The sequence below is a fragment of the Mycteria americana genome, chromosome 5, assembly GCF_035582795.1.
Source record: "Mycteria americana isolate JAX WOST 10 ecotype Jacksonville Zoo and Gardens chromosome 5, USCA_MyAme_1.0, whole genome shotgun sequence".
In the NCBI taxonomy this organism is placed as follows: domain Eukaryota; kingdom Metazoa; phylum Chordata; class Aves; order Ciconiiformes; family Ciconiidae; genus Mycteria; species Mycteria americana.
This window is the reverse complement of record NC_134369.1, coordinates 37,523,476-37,545,962: the sequence shown is the minus strand read 5'-3', so window position 1 is coordinate 37,545,962 and position 22,487 is coordinate 37,523,476. Positions and strand designations below refer to the sequence as shown.

The following is a 22,487-nucleotide window of genomic DNA, read 5'->3' as shown; positions in this document are numbered from 1 at the left end:
CTTGCAAGTGGATACATGCAACCTGTTTTAGACATACTGGTGAGAGAGGTCAGGGTGCAGATAAAAGGATGGCATAGTAAAAAAAGTAATAAGCAAATACAAGAACACTGTTATATCGTATTTGTTGAGGTTGGAGGGTGTGACAAAGGATATACTGAAAGAATAATATAAGAGCATAGAAGCAAATCAGTTTTCATGAATTCTGTCATCATCTAAGACAAAACACATTTCCAATAAGAATCCGTTTGATGGTGTCAAATGCCATTTATAAATAAAGACAATTAAGAAAGCAGTGCAGTTCCAGTTAAACTTAAATCATGTTAGAGACACAAAACTAAAGGAGATCAAACACTGACTATAAATAGTACTACATTAATTTAGAGATGGGTGGGTAGTCAAAGATGGTTTGTTTGTTATTTTAAGATGATCTAGGATTAAAAAAAGATGAGAAAGCTCAACTCTACAGAAGAAAATGAGATCATAGGCAAGACATTGGGAAAGAGAATGGGAACAAATAAATTGGTTAGAGGGGAAAAAAAAAAAAAAAAAAGACAAAGGGCTTCCTTTGTTCAAAATTAGCTGAGACAAGTACAAGAAGGGAGATGTTTCTCTGTTTTCTCCTACATGTTCGGGGCAAATGATTAGCAAAGTCATTATCTTAATTGGAAACTCTCTACATTCTGGGAGAAGGAGGATCAGCACATTGAATTGACAGAGAATGTGTTCATTCTTAACTAGAAACCTATTATGTTTAAAACAGGTCTCATTGCAGGTATCAAATTCCAGCAGTGATTTCTCATAGGCAGTATCAATGCATAACTAATACTTATGAATCAAGTTGGCAGTGTTACCATCATATGGATGTAGTTCAATTTAACTGGCTCCAGCATCTACATAAATATTATCTTAATAATTTTCCATATAAACTAGAAGCATCATTATTATTTTAACTGATTAATATTTTAATATAATTTAGTATTAAAAAATAACATGTATACAAAAATATTAAATTCTATTAAGTCTTAATGTAATTTATAGTTTTCAAATTATTTTTTATAATTTGAAATATACTTTTAGCAGCTGCTTCATTCTTGTCCACAGGACTGTGAAAAACAATCAATAAATAGGAAATTTATTTTAATCATGTGAGTGAAATATTTAAATTTTATCAATCTGCTACTAATCTTATCGCTCTCTTCATGTGTGTAGTAGTTGTTAAATGAAGAAAATAAGGTTTTCACACCAGTATTTTCTCCCAGGTGGAAATGCTACCACATTTCATTCTGAAACAATTTTGTAGAATCACATAATGAGAACAAATTCCTGTAAAACTTGAACAAACAAGATCTGTCTGAAGCTTGGCAACAACTTGGCAAGCAACTTGAGGACCTGGTAGATACTTTCTGAAGGAATAATGTAGAAAGCGGTACATCTCAACCTTATTTAGATAAATTGTCCTTTTCCCCTTTATTTGGTGCAATGAAATATGTGTTATGAAAATATTTTATTAAACAAGTTCCACTTTTATGGACAAAGATATGCGTATTCAGAAACCAGCCACTACATGATATTATGTGAACTGAAATAAAGATGTTTGCTATTTATATGTTACTGCACAGCATATCAGAAGAACCTAGAAGGAATACCAATGCACAAAGTAAAGTAGTCAAAAATATGGCTATGTTCCTGTGGTCAAAAGTATTAGCAATTCATTTCTGCAGCCACCATGATTGAAAACCATATTACAGGATTGTCCAGTCGACAAATTACTCTCCAAATACATGGTAGGACTTTATCTTGCACTCTTCTTCCCTTTAAAGGGGAAGAAAGGAATTATGGTAGAAGTCAGGAACAAATTATTCGTTTCTGGAAGTTGCCTAATAGAGACTCAGGATCAGGTGCATTGAATTCAATCCATTTCAGGGAAAAAGCTGGAATAAAATTATGTATAACAACAAAACCCCTCATCATCCTGATGCAGGGTAAACCATGAAATGCTTTGCAAGCATTTCTCTGGCACTAAACAATAATTTATTTTGTCCTGAGGTTTCCTTCCCCACAGATATACATTACTCCACATCAAGAAGATAAGAATCGTGCCTTTTGGAGTAAGCTCCTGCAGGTAATCAAAGCTCTTGACAGCATTGATATATTTATTGGTTTTGTATTTTTGTTCTTCACCATCTACACCAATTGCTCACCTTCCTGCAAAGTTCAGCTATTCAGATAACAGAATGTGTGTAATTTCATATTATTTTATATAAAAGACCTCAATAATTAACAATCACATATTGTGTTTGGCCACTAAATTGCATAAACTTGTGAAAAAATAATTCCTAAAGATGTACGGACATCTGATGATAAATTTAAATTTAAGACTAGGCAAACTAGATTTAGCTTGTGTTTTAAAAGTACTTACTGCAAGTTATCAGACTTTTTTTAAAAGTAGGTAGCAGTATCTCAGTCATGCTAAGAGGTAACACTATTTATATATATGTGTGTACACACACAATTATATGCATATATATTCAATATGCATTTGAAATATTTTTGAATTTATATATTTAACCAAAATCCCCAAACAGGCATCTGTGGCTAAATTTTGGCAGGAAAGAATCAGCTTCCAGTGTAAGACATTTGAAATAAACACAGATATAGCCAGCAAAGGTGAAACTATCTTACTTAACAGCTTGCTTGGATGTGCATTTTAACCTACCATCTGCCATGAAGAAATTCAACACATCAAACATGCTACTGGATTATTGCAAATGGCCAACTAGTAGAAGCCACAACTGAAAAATAACTACATTTATTATTTTTTCCTATATAAAATTCTTTTCATTAATGCTCAGCAACACGCATTTGGCAGCTGAACATTTTTTTGAAGCAGCAGTTAACAATGCAATTCACAAAACAAAGATAAGCTCAATGGTTTCCAGGAAACTGAAAGATGAAAGAATGTGGAGAGAGTCAGCCATGGTTTCAAATGAAGAACAAGTGAACTAAGGTCAAACTAAAACCTAAAAGAAATTCAGCAAGGGCCCAGAAAACACAGTACAGATACATTTCAGTTGGATTGAAATTTCACAATGCATACAATACATTCTTTGGTATATTAATTCACTGGGGACAATTTTTTCAAAATAAAGGAGGATTCCAAACTCAGATTCCAAAGCCCTTCGTTTCATTACTTCAAGCATTATACTTAGCACATTTTCTGTTTTTCATATCGATTGTAAAGTACATTAAAGTCTTATCTTCCAGCCTTGTTTTGTGTGCTCAGTCCCAGACTTAGCTGAAACCATGAAGTGTCACAGCACATAAGGTAAGGTGTAGTGGAGGAATCCATAAATGTTAAAATTTCAGAAGCCAGCACCTACTAAATAGCCTGCTCCGTAAATATGATGAATCTATTCCTCCCCCTTGAAGGGAAGGTCAGAGTAAAGCTATCATTATACGAATCCATTTGAATAATTCATTTTCAGTAGTGGAAGAAATACAGCATTCTACTATACACACACAAAAAAAAATATTAATAAATTTACCTTTATACCTACTGTAAGTTACTCCCTAACACACAGAGCTAAATTCTGCTTAGTTAAACTATCCGTAATTTCCACCCAGGAAACAAAAACAAACAAACAAAAGAAACAACAACAACAAGAAAAGATTTTATCTGAGCGACTTTTTAAAATACATTTTAAAAAGTCATCTCTCAGACATTAAATTTGTAAAATACTATATTTTAAAATTATAAAGCCCAGTATAACCATGCACTCAGAAATAACATTCCTAACTGCTGACAAATCACCTCCTCTACTCAGAGCAGAGAATTTATTTCCAATTTTACACAGCCAATTACAGTGGTCTAGGAAAGAGTAACAGAGAAATTTAAATGCAATGTGAATTTTAAACAGACAATTTAATTAGCTAAGCTAGAAGAATAACTGAAAGTTAAAAGCTGCACACCTGGAATCTTGCCAAAAGTGAGAGGCAATCTCTCACAACCTGTATTTTATACCACAGAAATGACAACGTTTTCACCAGTAATAATATCCCCTAGAACGATGCCTAGGCATTCTTCCTCTGACATACAGTGAAGAGTGCCACCTATTGAATAACAAACAGTATTTCCAGAAATAATTAAATTATTCTGGAAACATGCCACCTATGTACTCCCCCCCTCAATCCAAGCATCCAGTTTAGCTTTTCATCATGCAGTTTCCTGGCAGAGAGCAGTTTTGCTGCTAACATTGTTACAGAATTGATGGCTAGAATATTACTTTGGTATAGAAACAAGGCGCCCAATCCACATTGCACAAGAGTTACCTGATTTTTAGACATTCCCACACCAAATAAGAAAAATTTGATTCAATTATGTATGTTGTATCAGAAGGAGATACCATGCTGTTTTGTCCAATCTTCTCTAATAATAACAACTGTATTTTCCAGAAAAAAGATTAGAAGGTATCAAGGACACAAAACTAAAACAAAAAGCAGTATTTCCTGAAGGCTGTTCTTTGTTCACACAAAAAAAGTGTACATTTTCTATATATTTTACTTTACTGTTAGAAGGAAAAACCTACTTTCATTCAGAGTTGAATACTTCTTTATTTACACTGGCAACCAAAGTATCTCGCAGAGGACCTAATGCACAAATATTTCATATCCATATGCTGTGATCTCAGAGTCATGCTACAGAGCAGCAACAGATAAGAAGACACAGTATGTCTACCTGAAGAAGCCTTACCAGGTGCTGCATAGCACACAGCAATGCTAGTCTGGCCATGAGTTACGCATTGGTACACAGGACATATTCTATGTTTATAAACACTGTAAATTAACATTACAGTCTATTGATTTAGAGTTCTAAATATACACAGTCTAGCCAAGGAAAAATGTGTGGTATGTTGCAAGTCTGCGTGTAATGTGATACCAAACAATACTGCTATAACTCAACCAAGACTTGGAACTGACCCATTTATATACAAAATATTTGAATGAGTCAGCAGCCCACTGCATTTCCCAGGCCTGCTGTAGACTATCACACAGTTCCCAGACGCACTTCCTCAGATTGTGTTTGCCTCATGAACAAGGTCAGTAGTGACAAAAAGTGATATAAAGGTCAATGACTAGGAAAAGATGAAAATACGCAGACTTATTTTATCTGTTTACCCATTAACCTATTCAATATACTGAAGTTCCACAGAATTCCTCCAGTTATTTGCCTCCCATCTTTTAAGTGCCTAACACAATAGAGAAGTGTATTAAAATGGAAGTTCTACTATTGTTTTGGCACTGTGAACAGATAAGAGCTAAATATGCTGCCTACTGTAGTCACACACACACACAAACAAGTGAGCAGCCTCTAAAGCAATCACTATCTCCTTGTCTGAATTCTTTGTCCCTATACTCCATTAAGTATGTAAAATTAACTGACATCAGGAAGAATGTGTCAATTAGCCTTTTTTTTCTTTTTTTTTTTTTCAAACCAAAGACTGGACTGCATGTGGTTATGTAGTTGTATCCAAATTAGCTTGAAACCTGCTAGAAGTCTAATCATATTGGCCGTGCAGTTCCAGCATAAACCCTGCATACATAGATAGTGGCTGAAGTTTTTGCAACTGTAGTGACAGTGCTATCAGTAATTGAGATTATACCACTGCGGTTATGCTGCTATCTGAATCACAAAGCTTTTGATCTGCACTGGAGATCTCTTTTTGAGGGTGATAAAAGATAACTGGAACAGTATTTGTCCTAACTCTGATTACTGCAGAAGGTAAGCCTACTACTGAATGAAGACCTCCACAAGATAAAGGTAGACTACATGGATTTTTGGTCTGACACAACAAACTCATATATTAATGTTTTTATGACTACATGAAAAACACTAAAATCAGCTACACACAAGAAACAAATTTCTACAACACACAGCCATGAAAAATTACTAATTTTCCTTCAATGTAGCAATAACAAAGAAAGATTACCACGTGAGAAATGCATAAAAATTCTTGATCCTTTTCCTTGTAGAATCAAAAAATCACCAGACTGGGGAGGGGGGGCGTGTCAGGAGGTCTCTAGTCCAACCTCTTGCTCAAAGCAGGGTCAGCTATGAGATCAGATCAAATGCCTTACGGCTTTGTCCAGCCAAGTCTGTAAAATTTTCAGGGATGGAGATTTCACAATCTCTCCATGCAACCTGCTTCCTATTCTTAATTACCCTCAGAGGTTTTTTTTTTCCCCTTTAAATCCAGTTGGCACCTCCCTGTTTCAATTTATGAATATTGTCTCTTGTTAGCCCACCATGTAACTCAGTAAAGATACTACAGCTCTGTCTTCTCTGTAACATCCTCTTTGCTATTGTAAAGCTACTGTTAGGTCCACCTGAGCCACCTCTTCTCCAGGTTAAACAAACCAAGTCTTCTCAGCCTTATACGTCAAGTGCTTTAGCCCCAAATCATCTTGGTGGCCCGCTGCTGAACTTGCTCAGGTGTGTCAACACCTTTCTTTACTGGGGAGCCCCAAACTGGATGCAATACTCCAGACACAGTCTAATGAGTACCAGGTAAATGGGAGTAATTAGTTCCCTTAATCTATTGGCTATGCTCATGTTGACACAGCCAAGTACTCTGTTAACCTTCATCACTGCAGGGCACACTGCTGGCTCATGTGTAGTCTATTGTCCACAAAAATGCCAGGTCCTTTTCAGCAGGGCTGCTCCCTGGCCAGCCAGGCTCCACCTTGCACTGTTACAGGGATTTATTCCTCTCTAATGCAGAACTCTACATTTGTCCTTGACGAATTTCATACGGTTCCTGTCAGCCCACTCCTCCGGCCTAACTCCCAGTGAGTGGCAGCCCTGACCTCCAGCTTACAGAGCAGATCTAGTCATTTCATCAAAGGTGGCAATCAGGTTGGTCAAGCATGACTTACCCTTGGTAGGTCCATGCCTACTATTCCAAATCACCACCACCTTCATTTGGACACCTCTTATGTCAATTACCTATACTGATGCCTCTTGCTAATGTACCAAAATACTTGGGGCTTGCTAGTAAAAATCCACCTTCATCAGGTTACCCATGCTAGCTGTCATCTCACCTCAGTCTCTTGTACACTACTGTAGTAGTTTGTCTTCTCCACATAGCACATTCTATGGAGAAACAAAGCTTTCTCATCTCAAAGCAGAAAAATAACACTAAACAAAGATGTTAAAAATCTTAAAAACATGCATATATAGCCAGGTTTTAACCTCTACTGCCAGCTCAGTAATGCAATAATGTTCTTTCGAGTCTTCAGCAGTTTCATTCCTGACTTCACCTGAGCAAGGCAAACCTTCAAAGTTATGTACATAAGTTATTGGCGGGGAGGGAAGATATTTTCTTCCTGTGCTCTTAAGAAGATCTATGAGAGATCCAATGTAAAACCAAATACCAACATTGGCTTTCAGGCTAAACAAATGACAACTGTATCATCTTAGGACTCTCCTTTTGAATTCATCTGTTTTTTGATGTTTTATATATTTTCTCCCTAATTCTCCTCTGTATAGGCTGCTTTGTAGCTCTTTCAGCACAGATCAAACAGCACGTTTACAATGTATATTTAAAAATGAGTAAAGAGATTCCTGAAGTCCTTAAGGTTCCCCTGTCACTAGTATTTAGTTAAATTTCCGTATTGTAACTTGAGAATAATGTAATAAATTTCACTGAAAGAGAAAAGAATAGTAATATATTACTTGAGAGAGGCACGTAAGTTTTGATTTGTCAGTCCTGGCTCTATGACTTAGAAATAAACATAATTTCTGCCTACTAGGTTAACAATAGGATCCTCGTGGATTTTAAATTGCCTTTTCCCTACGTGCTTTTACTCAAAGTAGCAATAAGGATGAGATGTGATGTACTTACTCTAAAACAGTAATGATTTTTTACTACCATTTTACTTACATGCTCCTATTCTAAAGGTCCTTGCACCTATGAAATTAATGTACTAAATGAAAATTAAGTTACAAAGATACACTAAATGAATTCAGCAAAACTAAATTACACAATAACTTAGTGTATACAACATTCCCACCAGACCTGGTCCTTCAAAGAACACTGAATTATATGAGCCATAAAAATATCCTTTTAGGATGTATTTATATATGATTCTTTATGCTATCCCCCTCTGGGGAGGAAGAGATGAGAATCATTTCTTTCACTTTGAAAGACACTATGTTAATGGGAAACATGCATCATGACTGAAAAATATGTTTCCCAGATTAAGAAAAATTATTTGAGACTTTTACTTGTATATTTCTTTGGGGATTCCTTCAGGAATTTACACAAGGTTGCAGAATTTTATTTTATTTTAGGACACACAGAATGACAAACTCCAAAGTTTTCAAACCGAGGGGGGAAAAAAATATGACAAAAATAGGAGACTTACAACATTTCTCTCTAGGGATTTCAGCTGATGATCTATTTCTTTCAGGCGATTTTGTTCATCACGTTGTTCCTTATTGTCTCGCAGAACCTTTTCACCTGGAACTGCTTCTAGGCTTCTGTTTGCATAAACCAGAGACTCCTGACAAAAGGAAGAATAGGTAGAAATTAAACATATGACTTTATATTTCTTCAAAGCCAGACGAACGTTCTTTTGACTTCTATCAGGAAAACATTGAAATGTTTAGAATAATGTGTCAATTTCAAATTTGGCAAATGCATAATTTTCATTATGCACATTTTCAAATACAATAGCTAATCATCAGGCTGGACTTACTCCAGTAAAAGAATTCTTCCCCTTCGCATTTTAAGAGTAACTTCTTAGTCTCCAGAGCTAATACTTTGATGCTTAAATTCTACTACAACAATAAAAATGCACTGAGAATCAGGGAGACTGAATGAGGGGTTCAAAGCTTGCTCCTATTAACCATACTGGGATCAGAGTTAGGCCAGAAGGGAAAGGAAGGACTGAACTGAAATGAATGTAGGTTTTGTTTACTAGATATCATGGTAAATGAGAAACAACCCTCTCTCTGTAAGTTGGAGTTAGATGCACAACCGTTATTAAAGATTTGAGTTACACATTCTCACATCCTTCAGTAGCTTTGGATCAGATTCTGAAGTTTGTATCAGTCCTGAATACATTCAAGGTTCAATATTACACGCAATTTAGATCATTAAGAATTACAAGTATTGGCAAAAAAGCAAAGTTATGTTGTAATTGGAAAAAAACAGGGCTTTCTCTTGCACACCAAAGATCCTATAGAAGAACCCAAGGAATCCAAATAATGGTAGAGGGGAAAAAAACAACCAAAAACCTCCCTGTTAGTCAATTCAACCCAAAGGAACATGAGCAACCATTTAATAAAAACATACTCTATTCATTCTTATTTTCAGAAGCAGCTCAAGCAATCTTAATAAACACAGACAAGGAAAAGAATTAAGTAGCGTGTCTAATTGGAAAGAAAAACAACCTTTGCCATTTAACATTCAACGGAAAATTTCTCAACCACAATATATAAAAAATTGCAAGCATCTGTAAACAACTTTTTCTAAACATCAAACAGATCTATGAGTTCTGACATTTAAACCAAACAGTTGCCTGAAAATAAACTTATTTTAACGCAGTACAAATCTTTGAACATATATTTACTATCAGCAATAGTTGGCAGTACCACAATGCTAGTAAATTTTCCTATAACAGACAGAGAGAGAAACAGCACCATCTGTTAATAACTAGAATCTCTCCAAACTGGACTGAAGTTTAAGGTAGGCCACCTAAAGCCAAATTCTTAATATTGAGTGTCTAAAGCTAGGCTTGTAAATACAGAGAGAGGTTTTTTAATTAAATACGATGCCCAATGGCAAGAAAAGATTGACATCTATACAGAACATAAAAAACCAAAGGACTTATTTAAACTTGTGTTTATTAATACATGAAACAAGGATATGACCTTTATATCTGCAACATAAATATAGAGCTGGCAAACCAGCTCGAAGTATAACAACTGAAGCTCCCTCTAATAAGAGGAACTGCTTTTACATGGCTTTGTTCTTCCAGCGATTTTAACGCAAGTGAAATTGTTCAAGGAAGGGCAGGGAGGAAGACGAAGATCATATTTCTTTTTCTTTAAAAAAAAAAAAGTTATACCTATTTCTGCAGTTACATTTCTAAATCCAATCTTTTGATCTGTGTATATATAGACATTGCCATGTGAGCAGTTAGTGCTAAGCATGGATCAGAGCTGCAGTTATGATTTGTTTTAAAAAGCAATGTTATGAATACACCTATAAGGGTATGCAACTAGTGGTACTGAGAAGTCACTAAATACTATATTACAATTCCCAGTATTTTATTTCAGGGGTTGTATGCATGGACTACTGGTTGATATTTTTATATGAACTCAGCCTTCAATGAAGAACAGAGCTCAAACTGCAAACAGCATCTCTGAAAATATTATTGCTGCAATACCAGCTAGATTTAAAAAGGTGACAGTGAGAGGAGTCATAAAAATCAAAAAAGTTACTACCTTCTAATTTTTTACTTTCTTTTCCACACATACTTCTGAAGCAAAGCTGTATGCAGATCTCTGTCCTAGTCTTTCAAATAGTCAGGCATATGTTTCATTTTACAGACAGCTCAGCTGCTACAAACACTTATGAGCAACCTCTTCAAACTTTAGAAAAACTATGTATCATAAGTTACTTTTCCTTTTATCACACTCAGTATGATTTTAAGCCTGGTTGCTTCTCTAGTAAGACAACATTGTTCTATCAAAAGAAATTCTTAACTCGGATAAACATCATGACTTTATTCTCCATAAACTTCTCTACCACGATACCTAAACAATTCTTGCCAGAGAGTGCTGAATAAAACTTGAACTATGAACATTTGCCAGAAAACAGAAGTAAAAAGTACTTGTTTCAACATTTCTCCAACGTCAACATCCACAACTGACATAATTCTATTTAGATGAGATACTATTTACTCTCTCTCTGATCAGCATGATTTTGCACACCTCAAACACATTCCCTCTTACTCCTTTTTTCCAAACTGAAGAATGTCTCTGTGTAAGTCACTCCTTGCATAGAAGCCATTCTACACTTCTGAGCATTCTGGTAACCAGTTTTCTGTTTTTTCTGTACTGGTGACCAGTTTTCCATTTTTTCTGTACTGGTTATGAGATCTGGGGACCACAACTGCACAATAGTCAAGCTATATGGTGCACTACAGACGTGTACAGCAGCACACTGATATTTTCTGCTTCATCCTGTATTCCTTTCATAATTGTTCCTAATAATCTATTTGATATCTGACCACTGTGGAGCATTAAGCTGCTGCTTTCACAGAAGTAGTTCTTACAGTCTCATTTCTCTCATCCCTGAATAGTAACTGATCAGAACTCACACCATATGAGCAAAGTTAAGACTTTTCCCCACTTACTAATTTTTTAATATTTTTCTCAAGATATCATGAAATAAACATAGGAAGTATTATATCACAGAAAACATTTTATTGTCAATGTTTCAAATGCTTCAAAACATTTTATGTTTCAATTATATAGCACATGTAGGTAGTAGAAGTCCATTTGAGATTAATAAGATCTAAAAATCTTAAAGATAAGGTAGAAAATAGAACTGTTAGATATGTTACACAAGGAAAGATATAAGTACTTAGCAACAGCCAAAGCTGCAACAATCATAATGCAAAACAGAAATATCCAGTATTTGAAATGGCTAAAACTATTTGTTGCACACCCTTTTCTCCAAAATTCTATAAATAAATAAAAACAAAAGCCCACCTAATGAAAGATATTAGTGTCATACAATCTTCTTGAGCCACAGAACTGGCTGATCAGCTTATTAACCTGCTTCTAACCATGCCCTGAAATAGAGATACCTGTCAAAATCATCTGTTTTGGTGAAGTACAGGCATAGAGTATAGCCTATCAAATAGTTTATTAATTGAAACATTAGTGTATCTTCAGAATTTTTTATCATCTTGAGTATTTATTTAGTTTTAAACTATTAACTATAGTCTACTGCTATAATTGAAAAATGGAATACTTTTCTGATAAAAGAAACCCAATCAAGTATGAAAGAACTCATCAAGGTAATACACAACATTAAAGTAATTATCTTTATAAGACAATCAAGCAGACAGATATTATTGTTTCTTTAAACACTGTCTCCATTTCCTTTTATTTTCAGGTAGTATTCCAGTTTTTCAAGCTGGTAACTGTACTCATCACATACAGTCTTACACTTCATATTCTTCGTCCTACCATTTTGCTGTCTCTTCCAGGATTACATTCAACTTATTTGTTCTTCCCAAAAATATTAAGTAAGACAGAAGCATTTTTAAGTATTTAATGAAGTTGGCACCAGAACAAAGAAATGTTTCAGAGAGAAATACAGTTCTGATGAGAAACATTTCCATGTAAAAGAGAACATTAGTCATGGAAAAGCATTCTGAATCCAGCTGGACTCATTGCACAAAAAGATGAATCTGTATGCTCCTCTGTAACAGCTCAGCTATGGTACTGTAGGATAATTGAAGCCAGTTGTTAAAGATTTCAGAGTCAGAGCATAGATCCTATATCCTGCCAAAGTATCTACCAGTGGCAGAAAGCAGCTCTCCCATTGAGCCAGTGGTGATTAAGTGTTTGCATTTTGAAAGTTGTATCTAATGCAATTCTTGGAAGAAAAGAATGTGCAGCTTTATGATATGCAACTCTTAATTACTGCTAAAATGCTAAATGAAAATCCAAGCAGATGATTTACACACTAACAATTTTTACCTATGTTCCCCATCACTAATGCATTATACCATACTCAACCACAACATAGGAAATCCACATCTCATGGAAATCAGAAAGAATTTCTGCACTGATTTTTAGAAGAAAGATTAATGTCACTGAAATCAGCCTCTTCTCCAAAGGAAAGGACATCCATGTTCCAAATCAGACTTGTCCCCCATAACAAGTAGACTCATTCAAAATAAATTCTGTACGTTCAGGATTTTTTTAGCCCTCCCCTGGCACCTTAATTTAAAAAACCAAACTTTAAAAAACTAATATTACAGTACATTCAAATTTGCATTCCATAGTGTCTGTGTCAACATCTTTATCTAGCAATTAAGTTTACGGAATTGACCTCAGTTATGGGAGAATTAGTGATACAATCTAAGCTGAAACTCTGAATAAACGAAATCAATAGAAACTTACCTGAGACTGCAACAATACCAGATTATCACTATTGGTTTTGAATACTACAGATCCCCAGTCTCACCAACAAATATTTTGTCTCTCACAATGTTTAGAGAATATGTGTGAGAGTTAATAAATAAAGTAATTCCTGCATATTTAATTCACTCTATTAGTAAGTTAAGTGTGTCTCACTTCTAACTGGTTAGAGGATAAGAGCTTTCCAGTGCCGATAGCTAGTTTACTTCCTCATTTAGTTGCTGGGGTCAGCCGAAGAAGCAGTGGAAAATCTTGTCATTAAACACTTGAAATTAAACCCAACACGGGGCAGAGAAACAGAACTCTCACTGCCTTTGTCTTGCATGTAGCATTCATGCTAACATATCACAAAACAAGATCTTCTTTTAGCAAAAGCATCATTCAATTAATTTCTTCAGACCCTTTCTGTGTAGGTATCAGTTGCCTTTGATCAGGTTCCAAAAGACATTCAGTACAAAGAATTCTGATATTGCTCTGTGACCCACCTGTTTTCTGATATCAGAACTGATGCTTCAAGAATAATAACAAGTTTTTTAAAAAGCAAATTCATTAAAACTTCCAGTTTATAACAATATTAAGGGATATTGATCATGATAAACAAGGCTGTTTTAAAAAGACCATGAGCAGCAATGAACTTAGAACAACTACTTGTAAAAAAAAATGTCATTTTTCATGTCTTTTGACAGGAATCTCTCTAAACTCAAAATACTCACTAATTTCTCAGCTACTGCTGCATGTTACTTCCTGTTTTTTTGAAAAAGCAACTGTTAAAGGACTTTGAAAACAAAAGGTGTTGAGAATGAACTTGCATAACTAAATTCAGAACTTGACCTGTTGTTATTGCTCTACGTATGAATTGAAGAGTGATTATTTACCTACCAAAACAAAAATAACCATAACCAAGAACATAGGACTAAAGGCTAGACCTGGTATGAAGCTTCCACAGTAAGCAGTCAAGTTCCTGAAAGCTGAGACAACTATTGTCTCCTCCACTTCCCATGAAAAAAAATATAGCAGCTGAAATTCTATGTAAATATAAACAAGCCCAGTCATGTCACAGCGCCAGATACAATCAGATTGCACCTATCAAATCAGGCTTCATGAAGAACTTAACATTGACTTGTCTAAAGTCTGGATCACAATGCAACTAGGGCAGCCACTAGACACCCTGCCCTCTGCTGAGAGCAGCAGCTCTGGACACGCAGAGAAGCAGGAATGAAGGCACCTAGGGGATTTTGGGGTGAGCTGGGAAGGCACCTGGAAATCAAGACACTTCTGGAATTAGCTAGCTGCAGAGTGGGATGCTTTGCTCTTGTTGTTTGTTTTGTTGTGATTTTTTTCTTAGTTTTGGATTTATGCAACTAGTGTCCTTCTAAGCCCAGTTTTAAATAACTAAAGCCTCCTACTCACTTCAACTTATATTTATTCTGTTTAGCTCTTTCTCTAAATTTATAAAGCCACCTTTAAATAGTCCCATGCTTTGGTAGCTTTCATTGAAATGGCTCACATGTTTAAATTTATCTGAACAAAACAAAAAATGACAAATGGAATCCTGTAAGTGTTTCCTGCAACTACAATGTCTAAAAACCTTTTATATTCTGCAAAACAAAGTTGAAGGGCATCTGCTTTTTCACTAATGAAGGGTAATTTGTGGAATTAATATCTGGGTTTGGTTGTTGAGTTTAATATTATTCAAAAAGATAATGCATTACTCTTCAATAAGCATACACATAAATGCAAATTTCTATTCAAATACTTCCGAGCTTTTACCTGAAAAGTAAGCAACAACAACCACTTGGACAAACATTCCCAAACAGTGTGTTCATTATCATAGGCAGTCGCACTAACTTGAGTCTGATGTCTCATAACAGTGAACACAAGATCCAGCAATCATTGGCAAGCTCAGGTCCGTGAACCTGAAGTTATTGGGTAACAACTGCATTTGCATAAGTGATTATTCATTCTATAGAGGGAGTCGCTGTTTCACACTTTAAAACCCAGTTGGTAAATGATCAACATCAAAATGCCACTTCTCTGGAAATGTCAGAGCAACAGAAAATACTACTATAGGTAAAACAAAACCTGAAGTTCAGAAAGAAGTCAATACAAAAAAATGACATTAAAGTGCTGTTTAGAAAAAGAAAAAAATCCCATAGTTATTTTAGCCATTCAAAGAGCTATTTCTTGTACATTGGTAACTAAAAACATAGTTTTGCCAACGTGCACTCTTACAGGGCCTCTGATATACCCGTTCTGGCTATAAACTGTAAATCTTACAGAAGTAAACAAGTTTTGTGCAAATTAGTGCAAAACAGAAATTATGGTATTTTATGTTGTATTTCCCCCATTATATCAGGGGCAACATTACTTGGGCATGGGATAAATTGGAGTCTTCTATGTACAAAATTCAAACAATCATTTCTCAAGGCTGAGATCCCAAAGGTTCTTAATACTGCTGGCAAGGGAAAAAGACAAAGGCCATTAAAAACAAGGGACATACAACTTAAATCGATTTTCTACAGTCTTTTAACATTGCTTATTGGTAATTGCTTTATCTTTCAGATCATAAATGAGGCACTTTTGGCATCCTGAGATAAGAAGAAATCTAATTCTAATTCCCCAAGATGAATTATCATGGGTAATGTGTTACTATGCTGACAAAACCACTGAGGCCCTCACGCAGTTAAAAATGTTGGAGTTACCAATTCCTGCATATGAAATTTCTTGTTGAAAGTGTGGAATCAACAAATGTTAAAAACAAGACAGTCCTTGAATTATATACCACTCAAAATAGCAACATACTATTTTTCTGTACGATTTCTATAGCCAAAGATTTCACTTCATTCTTTAACACATATACTTTGAAAACAAATAGAAAATAACTAAAGAAAAATGCAAAAAATACAAATATGGATGCATGCTGTATTTTCATTTACATCAGCTCTCAACACACACTTCAAACAACAAACCTGCAACATAAGCTCTGTTCTCTAATATACCTGATAAATCTGGCTTGGAGGTTTTGAGCAAGAGCTGGAAATTGCAGAAAAAACCCCGTCAGATAGTAGTACTTGAAGCTTAATGTCTATCTCATTTAGGTGATGAAATTCCATTGGTTCAGGTGTGTACCCTTCTCCCGGTGCTAGCCAGCCAGATACACCCTCCTATTGAAAGATACAGAAAATATTTAATCCTCATTCCCAAAAGAAACAGACCTTAAAGGCAGTTACACATTAGCGTATTTATTTTTCAAATAAGCCATACTTAAGAATAAAATGTAAGTTTTCATCCATCTCGGTATATAGCTGAAATCTGCCAATATTCATGCACCAAGCACACTCAAAAGCAGATATGGACAGAACAATTAGAGGCATACATGTTTCATTTTTAAATATAACCAAGCAGCAACTTAAATGGACTTAAAAAAAATAAATATTTAATTTTATTTTTTGAAAGCACATGTATCTACATATATGGTTAAAATGTAATAGCAAAAAAGGTGTTGTGTTAACCTAAACAGACTTCTGTTATTATTTTACTTATTTCTATAAAAGTCCAAAGCCTGTGTCCTCACTCAGAAGCCCTGAAATAAAATTGCTTAAAGCCAGATGCCTCACCTCCATGCCAGCTGGCCAAAGAGCAATCACACAGCTCCCATGTTCCCTATCCATTCTTCTGAAGGTTATACAACTCCCTTGATCACGTTCTCTTTACGCCCAAGAGAAGCACTTTGGATAGCTAACCCCTTTTCCTTAAGGATGCATCTCGCTTTATAGCCTCTTAGCCAAGTTAGTCAAACAGTTTCATGCCATGCTATGCCATGCCTATCAGCTCCCTTCCATGGATGCAAACTCTTCCCTTGTTGCAGTTTCTGTATTTGTTCAATATAACAGTCTCAGCTCCCTTTTGAAGGAATAATTTCTTGTCACGGTCTAACTTACATATAGATCTTGCTGTCCAGTGCTGCACAGTGAGCATCACTTTATGATGCCACTGACATGAAAATCAATTTTAGGAGTGTTGTGCTCCTTTGCAAGACAGTGCAGATGATAGAGATGAAGAAGAAAGCATCTGGCAGATGCAGATCCACCAGTCCTAAGACAGAAAACACAAAGGACATGCTCTAAGCTCACATTTTCAATGCTAATATTGAAGTGGAAACGCACAGCCCTCAGAAACTGCACTAGAACTATCCTCAACATCATCCTAAATCACTTCTGTTATGCCTTGGATCTCAGCACTCCTTGTTTGCACACTTATTCTGGAGACATCGTATTACAGCATAAGTCCAAGGAACTGTACAGAGAGTTGACCATATAGCAAACTTGAGACAGCAAGGTATTTTTTGCTTTTAAAAAAGACAAATGCAAGTCAACAGGCATAAAAATGAGACATTCACAACTACACTGAACACATCTTGTCAAACTCCCTCAATGAACTTGCATCTCAAAGTCTGGCAGCAAACGCAGCGAGACATCTATTCTGGTACACGCTCAATCACACCTGCACAACAGTACGTTACAAGTCCAAATAAAGTGGAACACAATACACTACTCTCTGTTGTCCTCTAAAGGAAGTGGAAGCAACAGACTCCTGTGCAAGTCAAAGAAGGAAATACAATCAGCAGCTATGTCTAAAAGGACAACCACTTTCCATTCGAAGAGTCAAAAAGAGAAAAAACCTGACCAAAACCAGGCTTGGAATGAAACTGCAGAGGTTGATGCTATGGCAGAAACCACCTGGAGCCAAATCTCAAAATGAGGGTATGAGATGTAATGTGACACTTGCAATGCATCACCAAAGAAGAAAACAAGGCATCCATAGGAAAGTAAAGGGACTGCTCTGAGATGAGTAGCTGCTGCCCTTCTAGAGCCCCAGTATGTTATCACAGAAACACTGGGAGAGACAGAGTGATTGTGATTTACATTACTTTTTCCTCTTGATAGCAGTAACACCTGACTAACCAATATGAACATGTGCTCCTAGCACAGACGGTTGCATATTATGAGTGAGCTTGGCCCACTTAACCCAAACAAATGAGCTCATATTCACAAACAGATGCAGGTTCTCCACCACAACATGCCACTCCTATCTAACACTCAGGGAAGCAAGTCTGCATAACCACCATTCACTGGGAATGACACAGATTACATCTCTGTCCTGACCCCAAAGAAACATCGGGTAGGACCTTAGAATGGCAGGGCAGGGACGTGGGGGAGGGCATGAGTGTATTGCTGTTTTCCTTTCTTTTTCCTAACAGAAGAGGGCCAGCACCTGCCGTAAGACTTCAACATCTGTCTTGCAAGGGATTCGTGTCCACCACTCCTTTACAGCTTCCAGATTAGTCCTCTGGCTATTCAAGCAGCCGCATCCACGCAAGAGGAGGAAATATCAGCTTCCCATTACAATACCACTGCTATGAAGTGATCCCTGTTTCATCCCCATTACCCTAAGGCACACTGGTTGCAAAAAGAAAAAAAGCATACCCCAAACAACTGTCATAAATTACCTCCATACTAAATTTAAAGGGGGGGAAAAAAAGAGTCATCTCTTTTGTGAAACAAAATCAGTTCTTCTAATGCTTTCTCATACAAGTATGATGACACAACTAGCAAGCCTGACCAGACATGACCTGATTCCAGAAGAGCCACTCAGAAATGTCTCGAAGCTTGCCAGCTTTGTGGAAGCATCTGTTCAGGTGCGACAGTGACCATCGTAAGTATCCAACATGGTACCACACTTGTGCCATGTTAACCGCCCCCTACTGACAGACACTGAAGAGCACAGCACAAACACACAGAATTGACTCTACAGGAGTCATTTAAGCTGCAACTGGGCTCATTAGCTACAGCTTAGTGTCTATATTCCATGCTCTCATATCCCATGCTCCAAGTATCCAAATCACTCCAGTAGTGGCTTCACTCCAGGGTTAAATGGACTCACACATTCTCATTTGTATTTTCAGAATAGCTTTGCTTGGAAAATAAGCTTCTGTCCTGTCTCAATGTTTCCTGTGCGTTAACTCAGAACAATACTTTTATAACAGCACAGTCAGTGCTTATTACTGTGGAACATCTGAAACAAATTATACTCCTGCAGCTTTGACAATTAGATTAGCATGAATACGTACTTCTAAAATATTTTAAATACTCATAAAACAGTTTTTTAAAAAAGTGAGAAGTGCTGTTTGGATATTTGACATATTTAGTAGTACGAGTCAAATGAAGTTATCTAATCCACATTACACTATGCAGAAGAATTCATACAGCATAGCCAGCTCTGCCTTGATTGATAACCTCCAAAACATTACATTAGCCAATGTGGTTGCAACAGCTTTTTAAAAGTCAGAATGAAATAAGATGAAAGTGGTCATAAGCTGGACAGTTACCTGGGCCAGTCTGAAGCAGTCTAGATTACTCATTAGCTGATAATTTCCTCATGATCTTTGTTATAAAGCAGCCACAGGAAACGCCTCACCCATAATATAATTCAAATGTGGGAGAGGAAGAATCCATCTCCAGACTAGACAGGTTTAAGTAACTACATATCCTTTCTTTTATTCTACTTTGGCAGTAAATTTAGGAGCTGTTTTCTTTAAAGAGATTATCTATTACAGACTAGACTAACCCACAAATTACTGTTCCCATTCTTGTCCATTGTATCAAGAACATACAGCAACACACGTCCTGTTAGTGATCTATTTAATATCAGATATAAATAGTAAAATCTCTACAGAGATCATGCCCACATGATAGTAACTTGTGCCAAATGCAGAATTTGGGAAAATGTTATACTTTTCCATTGCCTTGATGCTTTGAGAATTGGTGGAAAAAAGGTACACATTGCTAGTCAGAATTTGCATTAGCTATTCTGCATAAAAGCTACATTTTGTGAAGGACACTAGCTTAAAGAAAAAGAAAACCCAATAACTACATATTGTGAGAGAAGACTTTTGCAATCAGTAAAATAATAAATTCTAAAAACAGCCACTGTTCTCTAGGTCAGAAAGCTATGATGTTTACTAACAGAAGGCTGTTTAAAACATCTTCACATCTTTAAATGCTGAGGTTTATCAAATGAAGGACCATCTCCTCAAATTGAAACACGTCCTTATTCAGGAAAGAAGAACAGAAGAGACGGTATTGTTAATCAAACACCAACCTTTCCAACAAGAGGAGAAAAACAAAAACAAACAGAAACCGTACAACCTCTCCCTACAGTTTCTTCCTATTCAAAGGCTGGATGAAGTGAACATTTTGTCACCCTTACGTGGGATTATAATGCCAAACCTGTTGCAAGCATATCTAATAGAATACCTTGAATCTTTTCCTAAATGCACAGACAAAAGATTAATTAAATAATGATCTAGTGAGCTTTAACTTTGTTCTTCTAATATGCAAACAAATTAAAACTACAATAAAAATCAACTCTCCTAACCAGTAGACCAACATTAGACCAAAGAGTCTTCCACTGCATTTTTTTAATGCTAACCTACGTCAGCTAAGTCAAACATCTCTGTGCAACGTCATTAACTGATGAGTAATTTACACAGATAAATAAGTCAATCTGCAAGCTCGGTGTTCACGTCTAAAAAAATTAAACAAGCTTTCTATGTAAAGCGAGGGAACAAATGTCAGGTCAACAGGAAAACTGGTGCAATTTTACAGAAGTCAAAGTTTTTCATCTCATGAACACAAGCACTGAGCGTGGCTGATAGTTTTAAACCTTTGCATACCAATGACCAGCAAAGGTTATGTTTTCTGTGCTTCTGCTTACTAATTGTGAAAGAATAGTTACTTTTAAAATACTGCACATTTATATAATCTTAGTCATTTGTCGATCAGGTTTACCTAACTGATATGGACTACTTCACTTATATTTGCCCCACAAAGCTCTGAAAATGCCAAAACATAGTGTATATTTACTAGTTTCCCTAGAGTAAAGAGAAAAGTTTTGGACCACAGGCCAAAAGAGTTTTGACCTAGAAATCACACTGAAGTTGGGTAAATTACAGATTTGTTTAATGTCACAAACCATGGATAGGTTAGTTCTTTGTTTCCATAACCAGTTTGGCTTCAGATGAAGAAAATCCTGAACTCACTCCTTACCCCATACCCTGAAACAGTAATTTATAAAGACGGATTTTAGACACATTTTTAGAAAAGAGTAATGAAGAGCATCATCTCTTGGATGTCTTCACCACCTTATTAGAAAATAACTTGAAGTAGAATATGGGAAGAGAGAATAATAAAAAAAAAGAATACATTGCATTTGCTTTTGTTTCTTTCTCTCACACAAGTTATTTAACCTACTGAAAAATAATTTACTCCAGATCATTTTTAGCTGTATAAATTAAACAGAAACTGGACCTTGGATATATTTTGTTCATTCTACACAAAGTTCACATCTTTATTCTTAGGTACTGTCATTCAGTGTATACTTACAAATGTTGTGAAAAAGTTGGTAATATTGCTACAGACAACATAACGTACATTTTAACGTAAAACAAATTAGAAAGGTCACCTAATTTCTTTACACAAAGCAAGCATTTTCCCAATATTTTGTCTTATTTATTAAAATGCAGTTTTCTTGAAGTGTTATATCAAGTTTACATAGTTTGAGGATGTTCATTCTATGAAAATACATATCTTTAGCATATTTAATACCACATATAGTTGAAAAGTACTGTAAGTTCCTAGTATGATTCATTTTTTAAACAAAATTTTATCTTCCCCTCCTAGCAGCCTTATGATTACTCCTGCAAAACAACACAGCCCCTGAGAACTCCTTCACTGCGACATTCCCCTCAAAGTAGTAAGAAATAAAGGCTGTCTCCTAGCAACTGGGAGATCAAAAGACTATTTGACATCTTCATGTTACTGGGAATCATTTTGTGGCATGGACTCTCCTAGAAACAGTGATTGGTGGGACAATCAAACACTTTTTTACTCTCCATGAGGAGAGGTATTTCTATCTACTTCAGCGCTTGCTATCTGCTGCAGTATACTTAAGCAGACTTTAGCTGTATACTTTTCAGAATGAGCTGGAAGCCACACAAAGATGTCATGCTATCTTTCTAAATGGACACATAGGCTTCATCAATGTATATTTCCCCAGCTGCTGCATTCTGAAGTTCACGTCCTCAAAAACCTCTTGGAGGTTTTTGAAGTAGTTGCTGGCCCTTCTACCAGAGACTACAGCACTAGCCACTTAGATTGATAGGCAGCAACTTCACATTTTATGCAGAGAAAATAGGTCATCT

The 22,487-nt window shown here is 35.9% G+C and overlaps 1 protein-coding gene across 3 annotated transcripts in view; it reads right to left on the bottom strand.

Moving 5' to 3' along the window:
* The window catches only part of FSIP1 (fibrous sheath interacting protein 1), an 89,396-nt gene that overhangs the window by 54,179 nt on the left and 12,730 nt on the right, over positions 1-22,487 (bottom strand). For all 3 annotated transcript variants that reach the window (XR_012775920.1, XM_075503007.1, XM_075503008.1), the window contains exons 9-10: positions 16,225-16,389; positions 8,425-8,562 (exon numbers count right to left, since the gene is read on the bottom strand). Coding sequence is in view for 2 of the 3 variants with exons in the window: in XM_075503007.1 (XP_075359122.1) it covers positions 8,425-8,562; positions 16,225-16,389 (303 nt within the window). In the remaining variant the exon portion in view is untranslated. The remainder of the gene's footprint in view (positions 1-8,424; positions 8,563-16,224; positions 16,390-22,487) is intronic.